The sequence below is a fragment of the Dendrobates tinctorius genome, unplaced genomic scaffold (assembly GCF_039654945.1).
Source record: "Dendrobates tinctorius isolate UK_male_01 unplaced genomic scaffold, ASM3965494v1 ptg000116l, whole genome shotgun sequence".
Classification (NCBI taxonomy): domain Eukaryota; kingdom Metazoa; phylum Chordata; class Amphibia; order Anura; family Dendrobatidae; genus Dendrobates; species Dendrobates tinctorius.
The window spans coordinates 12,842,078-12,869,490 of NW_027361784.1; the positions used below are offsets into that span (position 1 = coordinate 12,842,078).

The window sequence follows — 27,413 nt, forward strand, 5'->3', positions numbered from 1 at the left end:
GTCCATTATATAGCTTCACATTACAGCATAGTGTCCATTAAGCAGGCAATTTAGCCCCAGGGTTATCTCACCCAAGTCAGAGTTCCCATACAGCTGTTTCTCCAGGCTGCAGACATCCACTCACTCCTCAGGGACTCTCAGACGCTGGCCACCATTACACACAGCCTCTCCACAGGCTGTTAGCCAGGAGACCCTTCTTCTCACAGGACCTTCCAAACTGGACCAATCAGGTCCCAGCATTCACACCTTGTGACCTACCCTGGCCACCTTATTTGGTCCGTAGCCACGCCCACTGGGTCACATGGCTATGACCTCATCACAGGTCCTTCACACACTTACAAAGCCTTTTACTATAGGCATTTTCAGACACACCCCTGGGTGGATTTGTAGGTAACCAGAACCCGCCCATCTCTCTAGTTACCTGAAAACTTCTCCCTTACACTTAGAAACAACACCTCAGCAATGATATTGCTGATCACACATACACAAGTCTCCATGTCAAAGCCACCCATTTTGAGATACATAACTATCCTTCAGGATTCTGCCACTCATCCGTTCTCTTGGGATATCCACACAGCGCCCCCTAGTGGATGCAGTGGTCATTACACCACAATTACTATAACTTGTTTGTCCATAAATGATCGTGCACAACATCGATTCTCTCAAACAAGTGCCATCTATGGTTCACAGATAGCACTTATACCTATGATATTCCATGAGGTTGTGCACATGTCGGATTTTTTCCTTGGACCGAATGGTCAGTTGAAAACATTGGAGACAGGCCTTTTGTTGATTGGGTGTCAGATTAAAATTGGCAATGCGAGTCTATGGGTGCGTGAAAAAAATTGGACAGCACTTTGATAACATTCAAGTGCAACCCTCTTTTCTCGAACTGACAGAATAGAGAAGGTCAAGACATTTTTTTTTCTCCCATGTCCAAGAAAAACTGATGCCACTCTGATCAAACTCTGATTAGAATAACTGGGCTATTTTTCTTGGATCTGAACACATCGGTCATGTGAATCTACCCTTAATGTCATAGTCTTCTATTGTCAAGTTATTAAAAGACTTTCTGGATTAGAAAAAAAATTACAAATACTTTATTGTAAAGTTTTAAGATTCTAAGTAGGTAGTACACATCAGTCAGGTTAATTACTGTATTTTATTGTCTAACGTGATCGTTTATTGTCATAAAGGACCTATTTTCAAATTCTAAAAATAAAATTACTGATAACAGAATCTTAGTTAGGCTAATTTCACACTAGAGTATTTTACATGCAGCGCACGGCGCCTCTAAGCCCCGCCTCCTGCCCACCCCGTCCGGTCATCTCCTCCTACTATCGCACACGGCCGCATGCAATCTGCACACCCTATCTTTAGCATAGGGTGGGCAAACCGTGCGCTAGTAGGATTTGTGCGTGCGGTGTGCACTTTTGAAGGTGCGCCGGTGTGCGCTGAACGCAGCATGTTGCATTTTGGCGTGCTCGGTGCACCTTCAAAAGTGCACAGTGCATGCAAAAATCCTACAAGTGCACGGTCTGCGCACCCTATGCTGAAGATAGGGTGCGCAGATCGCATGCGGCCGTGTGCGATAATAGGAGGAGATGACTGGATGGGGCGGGCAGGGAGCGGAGCTTAGTGGCGCCGTGCACTGCATGTAAAATACGCTAGTGTGAAACTAGCCTAAGTTCTCAAACATCGTCTTTCTAAAGACTCTGTTGTTTTCAGTGTGTGGTGCCATATTGTGGAGATTACTGGGCTGCATGTCTGCACCATACAAAATTAGTTATCATTATTTGTGAAGCACTGGTAAAGAAAATTTGCCAAGCAAACAGTGATGGTTATTTGATCAGTATTTAACATAAGTATTTGTAAGCCAAAGCCAAAAGTGGGTGAAAAATGCAGAAGTGGTGACGTGTTTCTATTATACTTTTCTCTGATTGTCCTTTCCTAGTTTTGGCTTACAATACTGATGTAAAATACCAAACTAATCCAGATCATGTGAATGTAGCCTAACCAAATTTGTTAAGAATTGTTAAAAATGTATAGATAAAAGCAACATTTATGGATTCAATTCAAATTTTCAGGGTTTTTGATTCTAGCAAAATGGGGGCAAGCAGGCTACTACTTTGTTTGTTTTACATGGGCTGGAAAGGGACTAAAAACAATAGAATATCATACATCCTCACTTGTCTTAGCCAGTCCAGCTACCTTGTGGACTTTCAGCTATGGTCTTTTCCCCAGTGGCATTTCTGGTGCTGGCTAGACCTCCGCGAGCATTCTGACATGATTATGTCAAAACATTCAGCGTGGGCTAGCCAGTGCCGAAAGTTCTTTCAAAAATTGAAGAGGAAGCTGGAGTCCGGAGGATATCGTAGGAAGCCAGTGTAAGTCTGGCAGGGAGCTGAAGCGGCAGTGACAAGTTACAATGTATGATAATTTTTTGCTTTTAACCTCCTTCATAGCCCATCCATTTATTATACTTTGTGGTTGAGAGATCTCAGAGCATAATAAAACAACTTCTTTTATTAATGGCAATCAGGGCTCATCCATTCACATAAAAAGATGACAATAAAACCAAATTTCCTGGACTAATTTGAATGAATCTGCTGTTTAGAGCTGAAACCACACAATCTAGTCCTACAATATGATAGGGAGGTTGACATAGCTTAGATGGCCATGATAGGAAACTTCAGTTTACAAGCAAATTATCCAGAGGGATCGAATAATTTATATTGCGGACTAAAATATATCAAATTGATCCTGTTTACTACATTAGATTGATAACATTCTATTCAAGTACCGTATTTTTTGGACTATATGACACACTTTTTTTCCTAATGTGGAGGAAAATGGGGGGTACATCTTATAATCCAGATGTCCCTAATCTGCCTGTCGTGGGGAGGTGGCAGAGTGGCAGTGACAGAGCAGCGGGTCATAGAAGGCAGGAGCCAGGTTCCTGCAGCTGCCGGGCTTTCACGTGTGCCGCTATTAAAAGGAAGGAATATTCATTGCATTCCACGCCTATCACTGTGGCAATAACACTGTGCTCACTATTAAAGAGAAATAAATATTCACTCCTTTCCCCACCCATGGGCATGGAATGGAGTGAATAATAATTTTTCTTTTGAAGTGGGCACAGTAGTTAGCCACTGAAGCCAGCTTCTTGCAGCTGCCCGGTGTTCAAGTGTGCTTCTTAAAGGAAACCTGTCACCTGTTGTGGCTGATATAAGATACAGCCACTACCTTTTACGGCTTATCTACAGCATTCTATAATGCTGTAGATAAGCCCCCAGTCTGACCTGAAAGATAAGAAAAATACATTTTTTTTTACTCACCCAGGGGGTGCACAGGTGCACTTTAAGGCATTGAATACTCACTGCATTCCACTCTCATAGGCATGGAATGCAATGAATATTCCTTCACTTTAGTAGTGGCACATTTGAAAGCCCGGCAGCTGCGGCTGACACTGTGCTCACTAAAGAGCAATGAATACTCACTGCATTCCACGCACACAGTCCAGGCGTGGAGATGGAGAACAGTGAGTATTCTGGAAGCGGAAATCGATAGCTTGTAAGCAGTGTGTGATGTTACTGCCATGGTCTGCTTACAAGCATAAAGCCGCTGTTGGCACCGGAGCAGAACACTGCGAGGGAGCACAGGGAAGGAAAGAATGCTTTTTTTATCTGCTAAGGTCATACATACCAGGATGGGGAAGGTGGCCAATCATACCAGGATAAGGATGAGGCCATGCATACCAGGACAGAGATGGGGTCCCTGCATACCAGGATAGTGATTGGGGCCAATGATACCTGGATAAGGATGGGGCCATGCGTACCAGGATAAGGATGAGGCCATGCATTCCAGGATAGATATGGGGTCCCTGTATACCAGGATAGGGATTGAGGCCAATCATACCAGGATAAGGATGGGGCCATGCATACCAGGATGGGGATGGGACCAATCATACCAGGATAAGGATGAGGCCATGCATACTAGACCTAGGATGGGGCCAATCAGACCAGGCTAAGGATGAGGCCATGTATACCAGGACAAAGATGGGGTCCTTGCATACCAAAATAGGGATTGGGGCCATGCAATACCAGGATAAGAATGGGGCCATGCATTCCAGGATAGAGTTGGCGTCCCTGTATACCAGGATAGGGATTGAGGCCAATCATACCAGGATAAGGATGGGGCCATGCATATCAGTACAGAGATGGGGCCCTGCATACCAGGATGGAAATGAGGGGGTCATGCATACTAGGACAGAGATAGGGGCCATACATACCAGGATGGGGGATATTAAGTATAGAATTTACCACATTTTTTGCTTCATTATTTTTTCTAATTTCCTCCTCTAAAACATAGGTGTGTATTATGGTCCGGTCATCGTATAGTCCGAAAAATAAGGTAATTAGCTGAGACAATACGCCATCAAGAGAAGATTAAACTTTATTGTCTAAAAATTTTGAGTATGGAATCAATTATCTAACTATATAAAGGATAACATAATATAATGTATGGAATTATGCACAAATGGTGAAGATGTAATGGCCCCGATACAGTAAAACTAGTGTTTTGTGCATCAGTCCTAATGTGGGAAATCAAAGAATATGATGCGCCAAATTCTTTAAGGGAATCTGACAACTGATACTTATCTGATTATCAAGTACTGGTTGTACGATTTCAGCCAGGTATGTTTGACTGGCTGAGAAAAACCATTGGTGACCTAGTTGCACACTTTCCCCAGACCATTGTTCTTATACACGTGTGCAAGGAGAGACCCGGCAGAATTTAAAGTATGCTTATCTCTGAAAAGCAGTAATGTTTCAGAGTTAAATATACCTGGATGGAATTTTACAGCCAGTGTCGGATACATGGAGACCATTAATTGGGCAGGATGTATCAGCTATCAGGTTCCCTTTACCAGCCTATGTGCACCTTGCCAAAAGTGTTATTCCAGTCAAGTGCTGAAGACATATTTCTAATTTTTTGAGTGAGCATAGTCTCACCCTGTCTTCCTACACACCTCCCGAGCTCTGCCCATTTTGGCGGAGTTAATGTGAAACTTGCGTAAAAACTTGGAAATTCATAAAATGTTTATGCAACACATTGCATAAAAAAGTGAGACTTTTCAAAATGTTTTCTGGAAAAAATACTTTGATGAATTGGCTCCTTATTCTAAGAAAAAAAACATACTCACCATGGTAGCTGAGGACAAAGAAGCCACTGGTTGTGAAGTCACTATGGAACTTTATCAGAACTTGGTTAGAAGTGCTATAAACAGACTCTAGAGCGGTATTACCACTGAACTGTCCAATCTGTGGAGATGTCTGGTCTGGTCCATCCCTAGAAGACATGAGAAGGTTTTATTGTATTATATATATGAATTACCTGACATATTTCTAACAAAATCATGGCAAAAAACAGTCTAAAAGAAGCAAAACTAAAGCACTGATGTGTCTACTAAATCCATGACATGGCTTATGCTGATCATTTTTCTCCATGAAAGTATTAGTAGCACAGATGAGTCTTTTTGTCCTATATAGGTGTTTAGCTACTTTGATGTGTATTACTATAGGTCTTCAACATCTGAATGATGGGAAACCCCACTGATCAAGTTGTTCTAAGCTCTGGGATGATTTAGCAGGATTCGCTAAATCATCCCAGTCAGATGTCTGTCAAACAGAGGCTGGACAGACATCTGACTGGGATGATTTAGCGAATCCTGCTTTGAGCAGGGGGTTGGACCAGATGGCCCAGGAGGTCCCTTCCAACTCTACGATTCTATGATTCTATGATTCTATGTAAACAGGTGAGGAGCTAAAAAGCGCAGCTCTGACAAATTGTTTAGTGTTTGCTGCAGATCAGCACCTTCAAAGTAATAGTAGCTAATCTGCCGTAACCGTCAGCTACACATTGAATCGAGCTGAGTTTCTCAGCTTCTCAACTGTTTACATCTAAGAGTAATTAGATTCTGTAGATTGGCAGATGTGTTGTTTTTTGGACCCCACTATTCTGATATTGATGAACTTTTCCAAGGATCTCTGTTTACATCTTGTTCAAAATATATATTGCATATAACCAATATATACAGTACCTTCATCATATGTCACTGTCTACTCACAGGGTAGCAGACATTTACCATTGGATACAGTTATACACCATCATGGAAACCAAAAGGTTTTGGCCTTCATTGATTCAATGGAGGTCTATGGCTATTTTTGACATTTGCCGAAACACATACACCAAATATGTATACTAAAGAGATTTGAGATGTAAAATATTTCAAAATTTCTAAGTTTAAACAGGAAAAAAATAAATAAAAAGTTTGCACAATCAACATACACTCACTGGCCACTTTATTAGGTACACCATGCTAGTAAGGGGTTGGACCCCCTTTTGCCTTCAGAACTGCCTCAATTCTTCGTGGCAGAGATTCAACAAGGTGCTGGAAGCATTCCTCAGAGATTTTGGACCATATTGACATGATGGCATCACACAGTTGGCGCAGATTTGTCGGCTGCACATCCCTGATGCGAATCTCCCGTTCCACCACATCCCAAAGATGCTCTATTGGATTGAGATCTGGTGACTGAGGAGGCCATTTGAGTACAGTAAACTCATTGTCATGTTCAAGAAACCAATCTGAGATGATTCGAGCTTTATGACATGGCGCATTATCCTGCTGAAAGTAGCCATCAGATGTTGGGTACATTGTGGTCATAAAGGGATGGACATGGTCAGCAACAATACTCAGGTAGGCTGTGGCGTTGCAACGATGCTCAATTGGTACCAAGGGGCCCAAAGAGTGCCCAGAAAAAATTCCCCACACCATGACACCACCACCACCAGCCTGAACCGTTGATACAAGGCAGGATGGATCCCTGCTTTCATGTTGTTTACGCCAAATTCTGACCCTACCATCCGAATGTCGCAGCAGAAATCGAGACTCATCAGACCAGGCAACGTTTTTCCAATCTTCTACTGTCCAATTTCGATGAGCTTGTGCAAATTGTAGCCTCAGTTTCCTGTTCTTAGCTGAGAGGAGTGGTACCCAGTGTGGTCTTCTGCTGCTGTAGCCCATCTGCCTCAAAGTTCGACGCACTGTGCGTTCAGAGATGCTCTTCTGCCTACCTTGGTTGCAACGGGTGGCAATTTGAGTCACTGTTGCCTTTCTATCAGCTCGAACCAGTCTGCCCATTCTCCTCTGACCTCTGGCATCAACATGGCATTTCCGGCCACAGAACTGCCGCTCACTGGATTTTTTTTCTTTTTCGGACCATTCTCTGTAAACCCTAGAGATGGTTGTGCGTGAAAATCCCAGTAGATCAGCAGTTTCTGAAATTCTCAGACCAGCCCTTCTGGCACCAACAATCATGCCACGTTCAAAGGCACTCAAATCACCTTTCTTCCCCATACTGATGCTCGGTTTGAACTGCAGGAGATTGTCTTGACCATGTCTACATGCCTAAATGCACTGAGTTGCCGCCATGTGATTGGCTGATTAGAAATTAAGTCTTAACACACAGTTGGACAGGTGTACCTAATAAAGTGGCCAGTGAGTGTATATATGTTTATTAGTAATATTCCTATTATCCAGGATGAGCCCCTAATGGGATATAGTCATCAGTGGGGTACCACAGGGATCTGTACTAAGACTGATTATTCTTAACCTCTTTATTAATGACCTTGTGGATGTATTGAAAGTAAAGTGTCAGTCTTTGCTGATGACTGTCATGGGTGTGTAAAAGGATGCAGACCGTCATTCTGCATCTGACTGCAGAAGGTCTCAGCAGTTTGCTTTGTAGACTTCTTTCTGAGCCTTCTGAGTTTAGGACCCAGTGGCAACCTCCCCCAGCTGTAGTTGACACACCTTTACAGGGTGTATATAACTCCCAGCTGTGGTTTATATTTCTATTTCCAGTTCCCTGTTGTGGTTTGGAGCTATAGCAGTTTGTTATCTTCCCCTGTAATGTTTGGAGGATGTCCATGTTTCTCCCTAGTCTACTTAAGTTAAGTGTTCCCCCTTGTTTGTATATCCAATCTGTCTTTAGTGGTAGTGGGGATTGACTAGCGCACATCCTGTCCTTCCCAGTGCAGGGCTTATTGCCAGGGTCAAGCAGGAATTAGGTATCCTGCTTGATGATAGGTTCGGAATCTATATAGGGACAATAGGGCATACAGAGTGACATAAGATCTGTCTAGGGGCCTCCACTCACTCCTTCCCTATTGTTTGGTTCCCTTTCTCTTATCCATTCATGTTGCACTTAGCCTTTCCTACACGTTACTTCACATTATCAACCGCCTTTCACATATGCAAAAGAAAAAAAAACTGACATTTGTTTTTTGGCGTGTTTTTTCTGAATGAGTTTTTTGTCTTTTGCTGGGATCATGGACCTTGCTGTGCTAGCAGAGCAACTGCAAAGATTGTCACTGGAGTTGAATGACCTTCGTTCTGAGGTCCAGCAGCAACGGCAGTGGCTGCAGTCTCCTATTGTGGGGGACACTGTAGGTTGGCCGGTCCAGTTTGAACCCAAAATTGCCCTCCTGTACAGGTTTTCTGGGGGGGGTTGGGACAAGTTTTTTGTATTTAAAGAGGCTTGCAAGTTGTACTTTAAACTTCGTCCTTACACCTCTGGCGTTGGGGAGCAACAAGTAGGAATTGTTATTTCACTGTAGCAGGGGGAACCTCAGTCATGGGCTTTCTCTCTGCCACAGGATTCTGTGTCTTCAGTCTGTGGAGCAGTTTTTCAGTGCTCTTGCAGCACTTATCTATGATGATCCAGACTATATTTCCTCGGCTGAATCAAAGCTGTGTTTCATCTAGCAAGTAAATCATTTATTAGTGATATATAGCTCTAAATTCCGCAGGTGGTCAACTGATACCAAATGGAATGACCCAGCTCTCAGAAGCCAATTCCTTCAGGGCCTCACTGAAAGGTTAAAGGATGCTTTAACAGTGAAAGAAACTCCTGTGTCACTGGAGGCTGCCATGTCCTTGGCTATTCAGGTGGATAGACGTCTGCAGGACAGATGGGAAAAACCACTTTCTTCTGAGCCCTCTTTCTGGGATAAGATCCCGGTGTTGTAGGGAAGGTCTGGGGGGTGAACCTATACTTGTGGAGTTAGAGGAACCCATGCAGTTGGGGAGTGCATTTACGTAGTACATTTCCATCTGACATTTGCAAGAAAAAAGGTGTTTGTGTTTTTTGTGGGAAGCCTTTCCTACATGTTGCATGACAACAGCACCAAACTATGTTGAATATTAAAATTTGACCTTTACATTACAATATTGCTAAACAATCTGAATGATATGACTGATGGGCAAACACTTGGCAAATGAGGTTTAAAGTAGGGTAATGAACCTAGGATTGAGTAATCCTATTGCTGCATACACAATAAATGGGAGTACACTCGGGACTACAGAACAGGAGAAGGACTTGGGTATTCTGGTTACCAGTAAGCTGAGCAGCAGCACTCAATGTCAGGCAGCAGCAGCAAAAGCTCACAAGATTTTAGGATGTAAAAAAAGATAAATAAAATCTTGTGATACCAATGTAATGTTACCTCCTTGTAAATCACTAGTGAGGCCACATCTAGAGTATGGGATCCAGTTTTGGGCTCCACATTTTAAAAAGGATATTCGAAAGTTAGAATCAGGCAGCTATATTATTACATGTGATAGAAGCTCGCTCATATGATGAGAGGTTGGAAAAGTTGGGATTGTTTAGCTTATGAGATAGACACCTCAGAGGAGATCTCATTTAGATGTATAAATATATGTATGGCCATTACAAAACACTGGTACATGACTTCCAAAAACCATACTAAGGACCAGGGGGCACTCATCACGGGTGGAAGAAAGGAAATACCGGCAGCTAAATAGTAAAGGGTTCTTTACAGTTAGTGCAGTCAGACTGTAGAATTCCCAAGCACAAGAGGTAGTGATGGCAGACACTATAAAACTTTTAAAAAAGGGCTGGAAAATTTCCTTGATACACATAACATTGTGGGATACAGTTAAATTAGTTCAATTGGTGGAGGAAGGTTGAACTTTTCAACTTATGTAACTTTTTTATTATGCAAACTTCGAAAATGGAAAAATTACTAATAAACCTATCTATGCGGAGTCAAATTTGTTGTTTCTTGTGTCATTTTTGGGGGTTAGAACATTGTAAATGGCACAGAGTGTAATATTGTCTTTGAATTTTAATTTCCTTGCTACACTTTTTAAACTTTATATTTTAGCTGCAGAACTTTTAAAATGTCACAATGTCATACAGTTCAGTGCCAGTGACTGTATTTAATATAGAATGACTATGTATATTTAACTGAGACTGCCTTAAATAAATGTCAAAGTGATTGGAAAAGTGTGTTCGGAATTTTCCTAAAAGTTGTCTAAAACTTTAAGACAGTTTAGGGTCAAAAATTATCTTTAGCTTTTGATGGGAACCAATCTCTCCCAGGGTGTCTGAAGCCAAGAGAACGGTATATTGGAAATGCTTGATCCTTCCTTTTATGATAATATTGACCCAACCCTTATCCGTCCCCTCTTTGATCTGGAGATCCACATTGGCTTTCTGCTGGCCAAACCAACTTTTCTCAGACATCTATCTCTCCATAGCTGCGCATAGACATGCAATTCTGGCAGCGACTTTCCCCGCAAGAACAATCTGATCCATATCTCCCTCTTTCTGCTCAACTCTTGCCTTTGAGAGACAGCCTACAGATTAGGACCTCTTTGACAATTGAATGATATATATGTAAGTTGCACACAAACGTAGCATCTGACCAACCTGACTCAACATGAATAAGACTGGCGGTGTTACATAAATATTATTTACAAACTGGCAGTATTTACATCTGTAATAAGATATTTTAGGCATATTTATTGCCAGCACTAAAGGTATTGGAACTTCCTTTTCTTCCAAATAGGGATATGAGAGTTAAGGCTCCGTCTCACTAAGCAATCTCGGTAGCGAGATCGCTGCTGAGTCACAACTTTTGTGACGTAACAGCGATCTCACCAGCGAGATCGCTGTGTGTGACAGCGATCAGCGAGTGGCCCCCCTGCCGGTATCGCTGATCGCTGCAAGAAACCTCTGGACAGTTCTTTGGTCGCTGGTCTCCCGCTGGCCAGCATGCATCGCTGTGTGTGACAGCGGGAGACCAGCGATCAGGTGTAAAAAAATAATAAAAAAAAATAAAAAATATAGTTATTCTCACCTTCCGATGTCCCGTTCAGCCATCCTGCCTCTCTCCATGCTCCGGTCCCAGTGATCCTTTGCATGAATGACTGCGAGACTTTGTTATCCCGTGAGACCGTGACATCTCGCGGTCATTTGTGCAAAGGATCACTGGGACCGGAGCGTGGAGAGAGGCAGGATGGCTAAATGGGACGTCGGAAGGTGAGAATAACTATATTTTTTATTTTGATACTATTTTCTACAGCGATAGCCAGCGATGCCGGGCGCTCGGCGTCGCTGTGCTGATCGCTGGTGAAGCTGTCTGTGTGACAGCTCACCAGCGATCACATAGCGACTTACTAGCGATCCTGACACCTTCATATCGGTGTCGGGATCGCTGGTGAGTCGTTTAGTGTGATGGGGCCTTTAGCTGTAGGCAGATATTTTCATCTAGATGTTAATTCTATATATGTTTTATATGATCACCTGATTTATCATTATGTCTTGAAAGCAATGTAACATTGGATGAAATGATAGTAAAGAAAGAAAGCCCATGCATCACCATCAAAGGAGCAATGACTAACATCTTGCAGAATATCTGTAAGCTGTATAGAGAGATAAACCTGCTACACGCTGCTTGTATCTGTAGTTTCTCTACTGTCCGGGGAGTGTGAGATCTTAGATCAGACAGCTAAGCTCTGACAAAAACATTTATTTGGAGATAAATAACATTTGAAATAAATGGAAATCTGAAATACATATGAGACATGCTCTGACATGAGGCACAGGCATCCTTGGAGTCGGCAATAAGAGCGGGTTACAATGTTTCATTTTTGTGTTAATAAGATTTTATGCTGATTTGCAAGGTTGTACAACATACTTTACACATATATTTAAAGGGGGTTTACATATGTTTACATATCAATGCCACTTTTATGCAGAATCTCCTTGGTTTGGATGTTGTGCTGTATCACTAATCTCCCCTGGGAGCTAAAGGGTCAGGCGTCAAAATTCCAGTTGGCTGATTTTTCTCTCTCTCTCAATGTCAACTGTTGGGGATAAAATTATCAGCTGTAATGAACTGACTATCCAGACTTTTATCTAATGTGTATGGAATTCATTAGTCGGAGTTCGATGGTTTACTTTGACACTCTAAAATTATACTTATAGGTTAGCAGGCTTCAGATTAAAATGGCAATTCAGTGTGTATCAGAGATAGGAAAGTATGCTCAAGCTCATAAGAATGTTTCTGAAGCTTAGAGGAACATCATAGTACTGCAAAAAACAAAGGTAAAAAAGTAAAAAAGTCATCCCAAATGTTATTTTCTTAGTATAATTATGTTACAATTTTGACAAATTAATTAAGTTCCATCTGTTGCCAAGTGACAGTGCTCTATTAATTGGCCTCCCCGTTACTCGACTTTCCCTTCTCCAGTCCATACTTAATGCAGCGGCCAGGGTTATCCATCTGGCTAATCGATAATCGGACGCGTCCGCTCTTCGCCAATCATTACACTGGCTGCCCATTCATTATAGGACCCAATTCAAAGTACTTGTTCTCACCCACAAAGCCCTCCACAGTGCGGCACCCCCCTACATCTCCTCCCTCATTTCTGTCTATCGGCCTAAGGCTAGTTTCACACTAGCTTATTTTCCACGCAGCGCTCGGCACCGCTAAGCCCCGCCCCCTGCCGGCTCCCTGCCTGCCCCATCCGGTCATTGCCGCCAACTATCGCACACGGCTGCATGTGATCTGCGCACCCTATCTTTAGCATAGGGTGCGCAGACCGTGCGCTAGTAGGATTTTAGCGTGCGCTGCGCACTTTTGAAGGTGCGCCGGTGTGCGCCGAACGCAACATGTTGCATTTTGGTGCGCTCGGCGCACCTTCAAAAGTGCGCAGTGCATGCTAAAATCCTACTAGTGCACGGCCTGTACACGGTCTGCGCACCCTATGCTAAATATAGGGTGCGCAGATCGCATGCAGCCGTGTGCGATAGTAGGCGGCGATGACCGGATGGGGCGGGCAGGGAGCTGGAAGGGGGCGGGGCTTAGTGGCGCTGAGTGCTGCGTGGAAAATAAGCTAGTGTGAAACTAGCCTAACCGACCGCTGTACTCTGCAAACAACCTTCGACTAACCTTTGCACTAATCCGCACCTCCCACTCCCGACTCCAAGATTTCTCCCATGCTGCACCAATCCTCTGGAATGCTCTACCTCAAGAAATTAGGACTATCCACAATTTACACAGCTTTAGGCGCTCCCTCAAAACGCATTTGTTCAGCGCGGCCTATCACGTTCACTAATCAGTCATTTTATGTGTAAGTGTGCGTGTGTATCCCATTCACTATCTCAATCTATCCCTCACTCCCTCAAGATGGCTGGACCATCAATGTAAATACATCATTGTAAATACACACCTGTACTCTGTATCTCCCCCAACTCATTGTAGATTGTAAGCTCTCACGAGCAGGGTCGCCTTATTTCGTCTTATTTTGCTTTAATTATTGTATTGTTAACGTTATTACTTATGACTTTTGTTTTGAAACTGTTAAACTGTAAAGCGCTGCGGAATATGTAGGCGCTATATAAATAAAGATCCATTATTATTATTATTATTATTATTATCCAATATTTGCCTGATTTACAACCAAAAATGGTTGCTATCCCTATGGTCCCTTTATTGTTGCATGTAGTATTTGCTAGTGGTAATGATAATGGTAGCTCTCTACTTGACAGTTCTTACGAGAACTTTATGGACAGCCTTTAATCTAGGCACCCCAATATACCAGATCCCAGGTATTGTTCTCTTTTCACCTTTTAATCCCTGTTCAAAAATATGGACTTATACAAGGTCCTCTGGTTTGGGTCCACCGAGTAGGCTGCTTGCTGATGGAGCTGGCTGGCAGAAAATGGTCTGGATGCACATCCAATACCAGGAAATCAAAGCTAGTAACTAAAATGTCAGGCAGAAGGATTGCCAAAATAATAGCTCAATCAACAGAAATGAACTTATCAGGGCAGAAAGTAGCACATTTGTGAAAAAGGAAAAGCTTAGCTTGTAACTGGAAATAAGGAACAGGAATTCCAGAACTTAAATATTATGCAGCCTCATGCACAGCATCAACACAAACCAGGAGTTAACCTCCAGGTTACCAGACTGAATTGCACAGAAGTCCCAGAGACATACACAGGACTATCTCTTTGCTGTGTCACTATGAAGTGCAATCCAGCAACATAAGCAGAAGCAGAGCATGTAGGCACCTGCTCGGATGTCAGAGCAATAATGTGGCTGTGGACAACAAGCCATCAATGTACAATAAAAACAGAAAGTCACCCTGTTTATTATCAGTGTGAACCATTGTTCAAAATCCAAATTTTAAAGCAAAATATTTTTTGAGGAACTTTTAAACTTTTCTAAGGCATTTGAAACAACTAAAAAAATCCAAATATGTGGTGTGGTTGTAGCCAATGCTATATCTGTATATTTCAAAAAAGCCTGCTACTATTTTCCAGCATTATGTGCACTCGGTTAAATGCAGAATATTAAATTCAAAACACAAAAATAAGAGAATCATTTTAATTAATCCCAAAAGTCAGAAAAAAAGACTTCTTACCATACAGTGATGAAGTCATAAATCGGTTCTGTCTGAAGGACTGTGAAATTGATGTATATCCCATTTCCTGGAGAAACCTTCACCAGCCACAGGCAGTCTTGGAAGTTTGGGTACTCATCTGGATATCCAGGGGAGTAAATAGTGCCATTCATTGCTGTTATATTCCCTCCACAGAGAGCTGCAAAAGAGTTCAACAAACGAGAAGGGTAAGGACCTGCTGTAAATGCTTAAGTCTGTGGGACTTCATAAGAGACGTACAGAAGAGCTTTTCAAGCACATGTACTTGAGTCATCCAAGTTGCTAAGCTGCAGGCAAAAAAAAGATGTACTACAGCTATGGAAATAGAGTTTTTGTTTTATTCCGAGAAAATTAAATGACAGGTTGCGAGAAACCCAACTAAGAAAAATGAGGCATTTGTAAAAATTGAACGTAAACCTTAAAGGATGAGCGATTTTGGAGTCTATCCTTCTATTTTACAAAAGTTTGAAATAAAACTAGTTAAATTGATGTACTGAGTGTTTATGAAGTCTGTGTCATCTGTGCTGCTGAACTCTCCTTTAATTTGGTATTAATTGTCCATAATATTACAGTAGACCTTCAGCCCGGTCACTGGTCACAGTTTGCATTGGTCTGCATAATCAAATTTCATTTTTCCTGTTGCTATATACAGTATCTACACATTGCTTATACCAGTGCAGAGGCTGCTGAAATCACCAGACTTCACTCATTCATTCATTCATTCAGACACATAAAGGAAATTTATCAAAGCTTTTACAATTGTTTTGCCTAAGTTTTTGTGCAAAAAGTGCCACTTTTTGCTATTTTAAGTAGATCTTATAAAGATGTACCAAATTTATCAAGTATGACATGTCAATAAATTTGGTGCAAATCAAGACCACGCAGCTTCAAAAATTCCTCCCTGGGATGAATTCCCTCTATAGTTTACATACAGTTTGGATCAGATTATTTTGGCTATCTTTTTATATCTGGGACTGTGTCAGCAGGGAGGAAGTAAAGGGCTGCAGTATTTTAAATTACCTTCTACTTTTTCTACTATTGAAAAGAAAAGGAAAGTCTCACCACATGCCCTGTCTGATAATGGTATAAAGTAGTGACAGTCCAGATACTCTGTTACTAACTAATCAATATGATCTAGTCTTCATGAAATTACAGTTCATTATGGTCAGCAATAGCCAAACGTGGAGTCCTCTCAGTGATTCACATGACTCCAGGTGTCCTTCGTATTCACAAGCTGTAACCCTGACGCTGCTGGCGGCTTACATTTTCTTTCCATGTCCAGTAATTTGGAGAAAGCTGTCATGGGTGGTAAGTTGAATTTAATAGCTCATTGTTTAATACAAATGTGGAATCTTGTCTTTACACACTGAAGTATATATTCCATCAGATTTTAATGTGGATTATCAGATTATTAATACATGACACAAAATTTAAGAATTTTGCAAGCAGAGCATTTTTTGAAGAAAGCTTAAATGCAAATACCTATAATTTATCATTTATTTCTATGCACAATACTTGGGTATGTTCCTTTAATGATGTCCTATAACAGAACAATAAACCTAGAAATAACTCTTAAAAGTGGACTTAAAAAAAAAACTACAATGTTTGTTAGTCTTCATGACTTAATGCACTGCCGGTCTTGGGGACATCTTTTAGAAAACTCAGGTTATAGTTTTTCTTGATCCATTCTTTTTTTAATCAGCTGGATGGGGTGGAGACTGGTTGGAATTGGGGAATTAATTTTTCCTGTTTAATATTGCAGATAGGGCAATAAGGGTTGGCTCCTGTTGCAATTAATTCTGGGGCTGTAAAAAGAAGGGAGTCTGTACATCATCGCTCTTGTTCATCATCAAGCAAAATAGTGAATGAGGCATGGATACTATACCATCACAGCGAGGTATTGGATGATTCCAGTTGCGGCTCACGCCATGCAGACATGTGAGGGCAGATTCTCCAATCAGTGAATATCCAGCATAACACTCAAACGATACAGTGTGTCCCACAGTGAAATCATTCCCAATTACAAATCCATTGCGAAATGGCCGAGGATCAGGACAGCTCTGCAGCTGGTATGCTAGGAATAGAAACAAGAAAATATACTTAAGAAATAGTATGAGCAATATACCAGAAGAAAAAACAATTCTAGACTGCTCTATGTAGACATTTTTAATTCCAAAGCATGACTTTTCATGGGCTGCACTGCAGGCATCAGTATTGTTATATGACATTAATAAAAACCTATTAGTAGCATTGTTACTACTTAATAAACATTAAAAAAAGTTGAAAGTCAGCCTTTAATACAAATTATAAATACTTTTAGAATCACTTTGGAGTTCCAACTCCCTGTTTTCTAAAAACAATCATCAAAAAGCTTCGCTATGCTTTATGGCACCTTTATCTATGCTATAATTTGCTAAAGATGTGCTACAAAAACCCTTCACAGTCTACAAGCAAAATCATAATCACTGTATGGCCACACAAAAACACACATAGCATTAACATCTCCCGACAGAGTATGGCAAAATTTAACTTTTTCTAACTTTTTAATAAGATGTCGAAATAAAATAAACTCATCTCTGGATTTTTGTAAGTCATCAATCTTTGATTAGTTAGGGTATAACTTTCTAAACCCCAGCAGGAATTGTAGTTCCAATGACATTCACTTATGCAAGTGAGCTATTGTACCTGTAAGAACGGTAAAGTGTCTAAAGGTACTGTCACACTTAGCGATGCACCAGCGATCCCGACCAGCGATATGACGCAGTCAGGATCACTGGTGCATCGCTAAGTGGTCGCTAGTGAGCTGCCACACAGGCAGATCTCACCAGCGACATAGCAGGGGTCGGGGGTCGCTACTTACCTGTCAGACGAGGCGATCCTGACGTCCTCCTGCCCGTGTCCACGAGTCGCTCGTCAGCGCCACAGGAAGCCCAGCAGGAAGCTGAAGACGAGAAACGGTCCAGGACGTTCTCGCGCGATCGGCGATAACCAGCGGGGGAGCCGGTCGGAGGTAAGTATCAGACATAGTGATATCGCTAGCAATATCGCTATAACCTCACAAAATCAGTGACATTATAGCGATATTGCTAGCGATATCGCTTAATGTGACAGGCCCTTTAGAGATAATTTCAGGTGTTTGGTGCAGAGAAATAGACGGAAGGATGATCCTGTATCTGTAAAGCAAAGTTCTGCCCACTAGTCAGAATAGGTCTGGGTCTGAAGTGTACGGAGTAAGCCATATTTGAGACTTAAAAGCTATATTGCTATTGAATATCAATACTATGGATCACAAGAAAAGCACACAAATACATTTTTGAACAAATCAAGCCAGAAACGTCACTCAAAGCAAGGGGCACCAGGCTGCAACTTGCCTACCTAGGACACATCAAATGAAGACAACAATCAATGGAGAAGAACAAAGCAAAAAAGGAAGACCAGCAGCCCAATGTCTTGATACTATCAAGATAATGGCGGAGAAGTCCCCGGTGGACCTATCTAGGATTGGACAAGTTCGATCTTACAGAGCGCTCATCCATCAAGTCGCCATGTCTCGAGAGAGAGTTGAAAGATGTTACATAAATAAACAACCCTATTTTTCTCAGCTGTGCATCATGGTTACATGCAAGAATTATTACCCAATCACAGAATTAATGAAACTCAGACTAGGACTATGTTAAAACTACTGTGGTATACCAAACTTCCCCTGACTGTAAAAAAAAGTTTGGCATTACTAAAGCTGCTATACATTTTAGTGTAACTAATAATTCTGTAAACTGTATTACTGCAACCATTAGGAGTACTGACTGTACTGAGTAATCATTTGCACCTCTGAGATAAAGTTATAAACTCTGTCTCCTCTATTTTTTTCTGCAACATGCCTCTGCTCAATGGTCACCCCTGGCCTGCAACATTGACCATATTGCACACCCCAAAAATTACAGTGAATAGGAAGGAGTCTCTTCTGCTTGACATACTCTGATCATTTTGACAAAAAAGAGATTCCTATAGAATAGAACCTTCAAATATAATACACACACACATTAGACTAAAGTAACAATGCTCATAAGCTAAACATTTACCAGACTACATTCTGCCAAAGAAGAGAAATCTAACAAAAGTTTATAGATTTGTACTTTTATTTTTAGAATGGCTTCATATAAACTTGTATCTACTGACATAAAGTGTTAATACACAAATAGCTCAGCTGGAGCACACCATGACTTCTAGATATTTGCATAAAATTTCACAGCTTGAAAATCAGGAATGTTTTTTTACTAAAGGCAAAATTTGCATATTAATAAGTTAAAACATTATCTCTCAGTTCTTAATAATGCTGCAAAATAATAAAGAAACTTTTTTAAAGCTAAAGATGCAGAAAGTTGTTCAAAATAAAGTTTCTTACTTATTCCTAACACTCTGAAGTTATGACTACTTGCATTCATCCTAGTTAACATTATTTATAATTGTCATTGATTTGTAATGGACGTTTTAAGGAACAGATTGGTAATCAACTCCTCCATTGAGCCTTACTTCATCTGGGGCAAAAAAAATAGTTTGTTTTCTTTGACTTGTACAGAAACATCTTGACAAAGGCCAAGTGACTGTATGGCATCTGGCATCCCTCACATGAATGTTCTGATCACATGGATATTTATTTGGTTGAGTTCAAATCTGTTTCAGAAAATCCTCAATTGTAGATTCCATTATATCTGACTGAAACACTAGAACAATATATTCTCTGCCAGAATTATGAACAAACTTGCGGTGACACTGGTCACTACCCACAAACAAGCCATGAGGCTAGTTATTCAAAAGATCTGAGGTCAGAAGTCAGTGGGTGATACAAAATACAGTAATAGTCAGATCATAATCCAGGGGTCAAAATCCAGGAAAATAGCTGATCAAATGAAGGGTCAAAGCAAATGAATGGTCAGAGCACAGTCCTAGGTCAGGCAGCGGTTGATCAGAGCACAAAGAAACAAGGCGAACATACACCAGAGAGCAGGAAGCTACAATTGGCACTAGTCTGTGGCAGAGGGCTGGCTAAATAGCCAGGTAATTTTCTGAATAGGAGACACATGAATGAAGCTGAGGAAATACCCTAACTCCGATTGGATTGCTAAACTGTCATTCAAACACTGACAGATCAGCACGCTTCATCATCTGATTTGCCGGCTGAACTGTCCATCAAATACTGGCAGCTCAGCATGCCCCTGCTCAAGATTGGACAGCACACAGTTAGTCACTGCATCTAGTGATTGGCGAATGTGCTCGGATAACGTCTTATCCGAGCATGCTCAGGTGTTATCGGAGGGCGTGCTGGTATATTTTGCTCACGTCCCCATGGCTGCATGATTTTTGGCTGTTAGACAGCCTGAACACATGCCTAATTTGACATGATTGTTATGGAATCCCCACATGTTTTCAATCTTAATATACAAGCTCACCAAAGATACTCGGATAACACCCGAGCTTGCCCTGATAAGATGTTATCTGAGCATGCACTGATTAGACGTTATCCGAGCATGCTCAGATAAGACATTAAACGAGCATGCTTGTCCATCACTAACTACATCCAGACACACAGAAAGGTGTAATTGTGAAACATACAAAGTGTAAATAACCAGGCAGGAAATCTGATTCCACCAAAGAAGGGGTAGTCCATTCTGTTATGTTGACAATTTTTTAAACAAACCTCCAGTTGCAATAAATAACAATAGTTAAAAAGTAGTATTGATCTCCAGTGATCCCCTTCCACTATCATTTTGACTCTTCCGATTCCACTGCTGGTCTAAATTTCTTGGTTCTTTCTCAATATACTGGATATGCCAAGTAATGCCTAGCAGCCAATCACTAGCATTTCCAGTGTGTTGGGAGGGACCAGTTAGCAGAGAAATATGGAAGTCCAGGGGAGAATCAACTTGAGTTAAGGAAGGGTATCAGTAGAGATGAGCATTGCTTCTTTTTTTGTTATTTTATTCGGAACATTCAAATAAAAATAAAACATTTTATTTTCACCAAATGTTGATATAGCCCCACATTTGCAGTTTCACAATGTGTAAAAGGAGAAAATGGAACCCACAAATTTTTACACAATTTTTCCAAAATGCGGCAATACCTAACATGAGGTGAAAAACTGATGTTTTTGATCCACATCTGTCACTGAGAAGGAAGAAAGCAATAGAGTTTTAGAATGCAAATTTGCCTGTAATAAATTTCAGGCTTCATTTACAGAACACCTCAGGTATCAGAATACCTTCAAAAGCAACCGAATTTTCACTATGTATTAAGTGTCAGATAATGCATATTAACTTTTTTAATAACTGTACTACAAAAGACCAGAAGTTTAGGCAATTATTTCTGGGAACATGTATTGAATTAATAACTATTGAAGAACATTGTGGCTGAACATTCAAAAAGCCACCCAGAAGGATGAAGAAATGGAAATATCAGACAGAAATTAATTCAGAGGTTAAATGTAAAAACTCTACTCTCACCACAGTATTATCCTTATGTCCTACATGTCTGCATGTCTGACTAAGCCCACAATTATATTCTTTGGAAATATTTTAGGTAAAGGTATATTTTTGGAAAAGCTTATATTACACAAAATTTTAGTTTTGACAATGAAACTTTACTAAATCTGACAAAGTTTGGTTTAATGCCGCCACTTTATAATATCATTCAAATGAAAAGGGCTCTAGAACTCAAATACATTCTCATTTATTTGATGTCCATGTGAGCAGAACTGTGAATACATCAAATTTTCAATTCCTTTCAAATTTATAACAATAATGTTGTTTTAAATGACAAAATTAACTTTTTTCTTTCAGGGCAATTAAACCTTTTCTCCAGATTTTTTGATATATGAGAGTCATGGTCTTCCAAAAGGTGTTTTATCAGAAACGCAAAAAATTAGCAATTTCTTCCAACTATGCTATTATTTTGTCGAGAATTAATTATTTTATTCTGCCGAATAGCTTACTTTGTGCAAACACTGGAAAACTTTCAGGAAGCTCAGTCACTGTCCTCTAATCTACAACCATCTTCGGGGAAAGATTAGACATGACTTTTTCTAAAATGACTGAAAAATTTTGCAACAAATGTATACTTAAAGGGGGAAACATGCTTTGGAGAAATCCTCCATGGGGAAATATTGGTTCTTCGAGAGACCAAATGAGTATAAAGTCTTATTGACAATGATTATATTAGAAGATATACACATTAGCTCTCTAACAGAATTGAGTAAACTATGTTACAAGTACCACAAAGGAGAGAAAACTACTGGAGATTAGAAAATTGATTCAATAAAAATCTAAATTGTGTTGAAATTTTAGGAATTCGATTTGCTTTGTACCAATAGCCTAACATACTGTAGTTGCCACCCTTTTGGACTTTGCAGATGATTGCATCCTTCAGAGAAGGATCACATGACCTAAGGCATGCAGCCATGCAGGATGGACCAACATACCCTTTATAAAAGCAGAAGCAGGAAATGCAGAAGCTATTTTATGGTGAATCTGGATAGGGAGAAGACGTCACAGGTCACAGTTTAGCCACATAAAGAGGGAAAAAAACATAAAACACTGAAGAAACGGTATAGATATTGTGTCCAACAGTACAGAAATGAAGAGGATTAGTATGTAAGGAATAGGCAGGTTGGTTTTGACAATTTACAATCCGTTTGATCATAGCCATATACCGCATGTTGATGTCACTTAAAAATTATTAAACATGTGTTTGCATTAAAGAGCTTGAAAGAATATGCATTAAGGTCTAGGAGACCTCAGAATGTTAATCACGTTTTTTTAGAGTTATTGGAAGCTTTAAAATACTTTTGATTTGCCAACAATTTAATTTTCTGCAAAGCTGGTGAATTCAAATTTTCAATAGATTTGCTTATCTCTAGAAGTTCTAGGTTTACAAGTCACGTTGGAAGACATTGACTTTTACTTTAGAATAGCTACTTTTCGTAAGTGGCACTAGCAACAATTTTGTTGCAAACAAGATAATTTTCATGCTTTTTTTCATTTAGAGCAGTGTCAAGACTCTACTCAGCTGGTCTCCTAAGAATAAGACCAAGTACATCCATCAAGGACATCTCACTTAGTCAACCAGACTCTGATCTATATTGATGTGGTTAAACACCCTTAAACAACTGTCTGAAGATACGTTTTAAGCTTGGCATTTACCGTGGTCACAATTCAAGGCTCATTAAAGGGTTGGAATTGGACACTGCCTCATAGGGTAGCTACGTCTCCAAAATCAGACTAGTAAGATAGTTTATTTTATTCTGCAATAGAGTGAATTTGCATACACTGGAAATATGCCTACAAAACTGAACATGCTGACCTACCTGTAGTCATTATCACATAGAACAGGTTGAGCTGAGCAAATTGTTATCCCTTTATGTACTGTATAAACACTCCTCAACAGTGAAATTGCAAAACCAAGAAGGGACAGTCATGAAAATTTGGTATACCAGAGGATGGATAAATGTGTTACTGATATGTAAATAATGAAAAATGGAATCAATATTTTCAAAATATCTTAATTAATTCTATATGAAGTATGAGTGCCACACCAAAATTCCCTGCACTTATAGCCTTGGCATGCTATCAGCGAGGTTATTTATGGTTGTTTAAGGAGTGTTCTGCCAGGCCAAATGCACTTAAGCAGGTCAATCATTAAAATCCTCCACTTTCAGCTTCATTTATAATTGTCACCCAATGACATCACAAATGTAGTTGATAGATGACTTTCCAGGGCATGGCAGCATGTTAAGGCTGCACAGGCAGCTCACAGTAGCACCAGCAACATAAGATCTTACATTTTTGTGTTGAAAAATGGCTTGTGGGACACTTTGGAGAAATGCTCATTTTACTGGCTCCATGTTTGATCCATTCTGTATTGCAAGTGAAATTGGATGTTAGATACCAAGCCAAAGCATCAAATCATTGGAAGGCATTTGCTCGACAATAGGCTACAAGCCAGACATCCAGCTTTGGATGCTCCATTGACTTCATGTCATTGCTTTCATAGGTAATCATGGTGCAGGGCAAGAAGGCAATGGAGACTAGAATGGAATGGTACTTGTAATACTTCATGTGGCGTTCATACTCAATAATTAATAAATTAATAAATTGAGATATTTTGAAAATCCCTTGAATAGCATAATTCCATGACTTTTCTTTTTTGTTGCTACAATTTCAATTTTGAAAAGTGTATATTTGTAGAAAAATACAGAAAAAAACTGAATTTGGATTTTAAATATTTAAATCTCTGCTTTCAAGTGGGTTGGACCAGAAGTAACCCACATATGCTCCCTTTGCACAATACTAGATGTGTGCATTTAGAAAGTATTTATTTTATTGTGTAATTATCTATTCGACAAAGTGTATGCAACTATTAAGTTGTTTTTGGGATTTGCAGGTGGACCACCTTCATACCTTGTCAAAGTCATTGGTTGATTTCAGGAATAGGGTTTCCCAGACGATAACTCCCAGGAGGAGGGACTGTCACTCATTAGGGACTGAACTTGGAGCTCCATATTAATTTGGTCATAAAATTCCCACTGAGAGGTACTACAACATAGAGTAGAATCCTATCTATAAAACAAGTATCCAGAAGCATATGAGTAAATATGTCTGTCTGGAGGTGCATGATGTGCTAGAAATACCAATTCTGAGAGCAAAAAGGCCTAAGAACAGCATGCAAGGAGCAAGCTTTAGTGAGTTATGATAGTAAGTGATGAGTAAGACAGTGTGAGCTAGATTAGACACCCATAGGTCTAGGGATCAATGTGAGTGGACATTATGAGTATGGAAGGTATCATTGAGAGAAGAAGGAGGTCTTGTGCATTTGAAAAGAGACAATGGTGTCTGGGAGGCAAAGGTTGAGCACCTGTAAGCTGAGGAACATATCAGTGAATTTATAGTTAACATTGTTTGCCCAGAGGCTTAAGGGAAGGTCTGTACTGGAATTCTGCAAACTGTGCATATGACACAAACAGAGAGCACAGAATGACAATTGTGCAGAAATATCCTGCAGTAAAACATATACCAGCAGTCAGCAAGTGCTGATGAAAAGATGATAACAAATACAGGGTATTTAGTTGATACTTTTTTTTACAAAAAAATGTATACCAAGCTGCTCCACCGTGTCAAGGTAACCCCTATTGAAGCAGTCCCTATCTAATGTATTTAAAACCTGAACATGTGAACAGTGTCTAAATGAACAGGGTGAAGACAGGCGCTTCCTGGTATGGGCACGTGGTGTAAGCCAGCTCTTTGTGTGCATGTCACACAAGAGAGGGGTGGGGTCTCTCAAATCATGCATAGGCACGAAAAAACTGGATTAAAAACACATGTGACATGCACACATATGAACAAGTCAGTAGGACACTGTTCATACCACCCACTGACTCAAACACAAACAGAACTGTGCATATGAGTATACAACTAGTTTAATGTAATATTTGCCAGTGGACTCTCCTGCAAGCATTGCTAGACACCAGACATTCAGCTGAGTGATTTCTCAGACAGCCGATATATAATGGCACAATAAATAGGTAAGGACATGGACCTCACATTGTAAGGGTCCCGTCACACATAGCGATGCACCAGCGATCCCGACAACAACATTACCTTGTCAGGATTGCTGGTGTGTTGCTACATGATCGCTGGTGAGCTGCCAAACAGGCAGCTTCACCAGTGATCAGGACCAGCGACAGGAGGGTAACAAGCAATGCACGTCGCTTAGTTACCCACTGTGTACCTTAGTTACCAGCGCACTGGTACAGGGAGCTGGTAACCAACGTACACATCGGGTTTCTAAGCAGCGTGCGGCACTTAAAAACCCGATGTGTACCTTGGTTACCAGCTCCCTGCACCAGCGCGCTGGTAACTAAGGTACACATCAGGATTACTTAACATCACATGGGTTATTGACTAATGTCTTTTTTGTAAAAAGACAGCGCCTCAAATGGTGGAGAAGAAAAATCTCACATTTTATTCTGCCTCCTGTGGCGACTTTTTGATCAGAAGATCTTTTTCAAGTTCGAAACGTCGCCACAGGAGGCAGAATAAAATGTGAGATTTTTCTTCACCACCGTTTGAGGTGCTGTCTTTTTGCTTACTGGTGTGGAATCTTTTCCAGGATGGACTCCCTGGTTTTGACGTGCGCTTTGAAAATTTGTGTTAAAGACTTTGACGGATATGAGGTGCGGCTTAACCTCTAGCTTTTTCAATGTCTTTTTTGTCTTATGATATCCAAAGTCAAGATAACCAAACTCAAGATGACTCTTAATAGATTTGTGCAAGTCTTTGGGGGCACTTACCACCTTTCTATCACAAATTAAGTATTTTTTTCTGCTGGTTTTATACATTGCATAAATATTCCAGACTCTTGAAAGAACTAGAGTTCTTGATTTATTACCATTAAATTGATTCTAGATAAACATGCTTTTTGCAGAGGAATCCTTGGAAAAATGCTACTCAAGAAAAGCTTTCAGCTGGGTTATATTTAGAGTAAATCACAAGAAGCCTGGATGGGATGTTCACCACTCCGCAGTATCTTACACTTTTCAGTAGTTCATTTGGGAAAACATCAACCTGTCAAAGGCAATGTACGTCTCTATGTCATACCCTGATATCTTCACTAGCATGTGACAATGCATGAGCAACTGTCTGAGAATATGTTTGATGAGACATACAGGATTTATGACACAGTTATATTCACAGGTGAATATTACTTTTACAAACACAAGCAACCAACTAGTTGTCACAGCAGAGATGAGGGAATGCTGAATGCAATGTACAAGAACAACTCAACCGATTTATTAATACTTCCAGTTTCTTCTCAGTCATAAACTACAGTAGTGGCTTGTTGAATGTTTATCCATAGGGACCCAAACAAGCTCTTACATTCATCATGGTCTTTTTACAGCCATCAGAATCGCAGAGTGGAAGTTTCAAAGTAATGTCAGCTTTTATGGATCTTAATATAACCCAACTTTAAACCCTCCTTTAATACCTTGTAATTCTTATCAAAATAGTTTTAGTCATATTGATAATCCCACTGATCTGACCATCATTTAATCTTTAATAAAGCTTTGTTTATGCCAATGTTATAAGACTAAAGAACCAAGAGAAAGGGCTAAAGTCAACATAAGACAATATTGGACAAATACCAGGATCCATTATGCTTGAAACAGAATGGAAATATAATTTAGGCTTGTCAAAATGAATGTAGAGAGAGCATGTAGAACCAATTATGGCCACTACACAATGGATGGAGCTTTGTAACTTCTGGTGAGCCTCCGTACCTTCAATGAGCTGATTGGTCGGGAGTTGGAACCCCACCAATCTGATATTCATAAAACTACAGGAAAGAGATGCCTGTAACAATTATATGGGTACTACGGAATCTGATTGTGTGGGATAATGCGAAACTGAGACCAAAGTTGATGCAAATGAGTATATTAACAAAAGAAACAAAACTAACACAGCATATCCTGCAATAGTAACAAAAACACAGCACAATATAGAATAATGCAAGTGAAACAAAACTAATAGAGCACTTCCTGCAA

The 27,413-nt window shown here is 40.3% G+C and overlaps 1 protein-coding gene across 8 annotated transcripts in view; it reads right to left on the reverse strand.

The window, feature by feature from the left end:
- CSMD3 (CUB and Sushi multiple domains 3) overlaps positions 1–27,413 on the reverse strand; it is a 1,871,449-nt gene that overhangs the window by 264,019 nt on the left and 1,580,017 nt on the right. For all 8 annotated transcript variants that reach the window (XM_073590214.1, XM_073590213.1, XM_073590210.1 and 5 more), the window contains 3 exons: positions 16,710–16,898; positions 14,807–14,984; positions 5,207–5,352 (listed from right to left, as the gene is read on the reverse strand). In XM_073590214.1, coding sequence (XP_073446315.1) covers positions 5,207–5,352; positions 14,807–14,984; positions 16,710–16,898 — 513 coding nt within the window. The remainder of the gene's footprint in view (positions 1–5,206; positions 5,353–14,806; positions 14,985–16,709; positions 16,899–27,413) is intronic.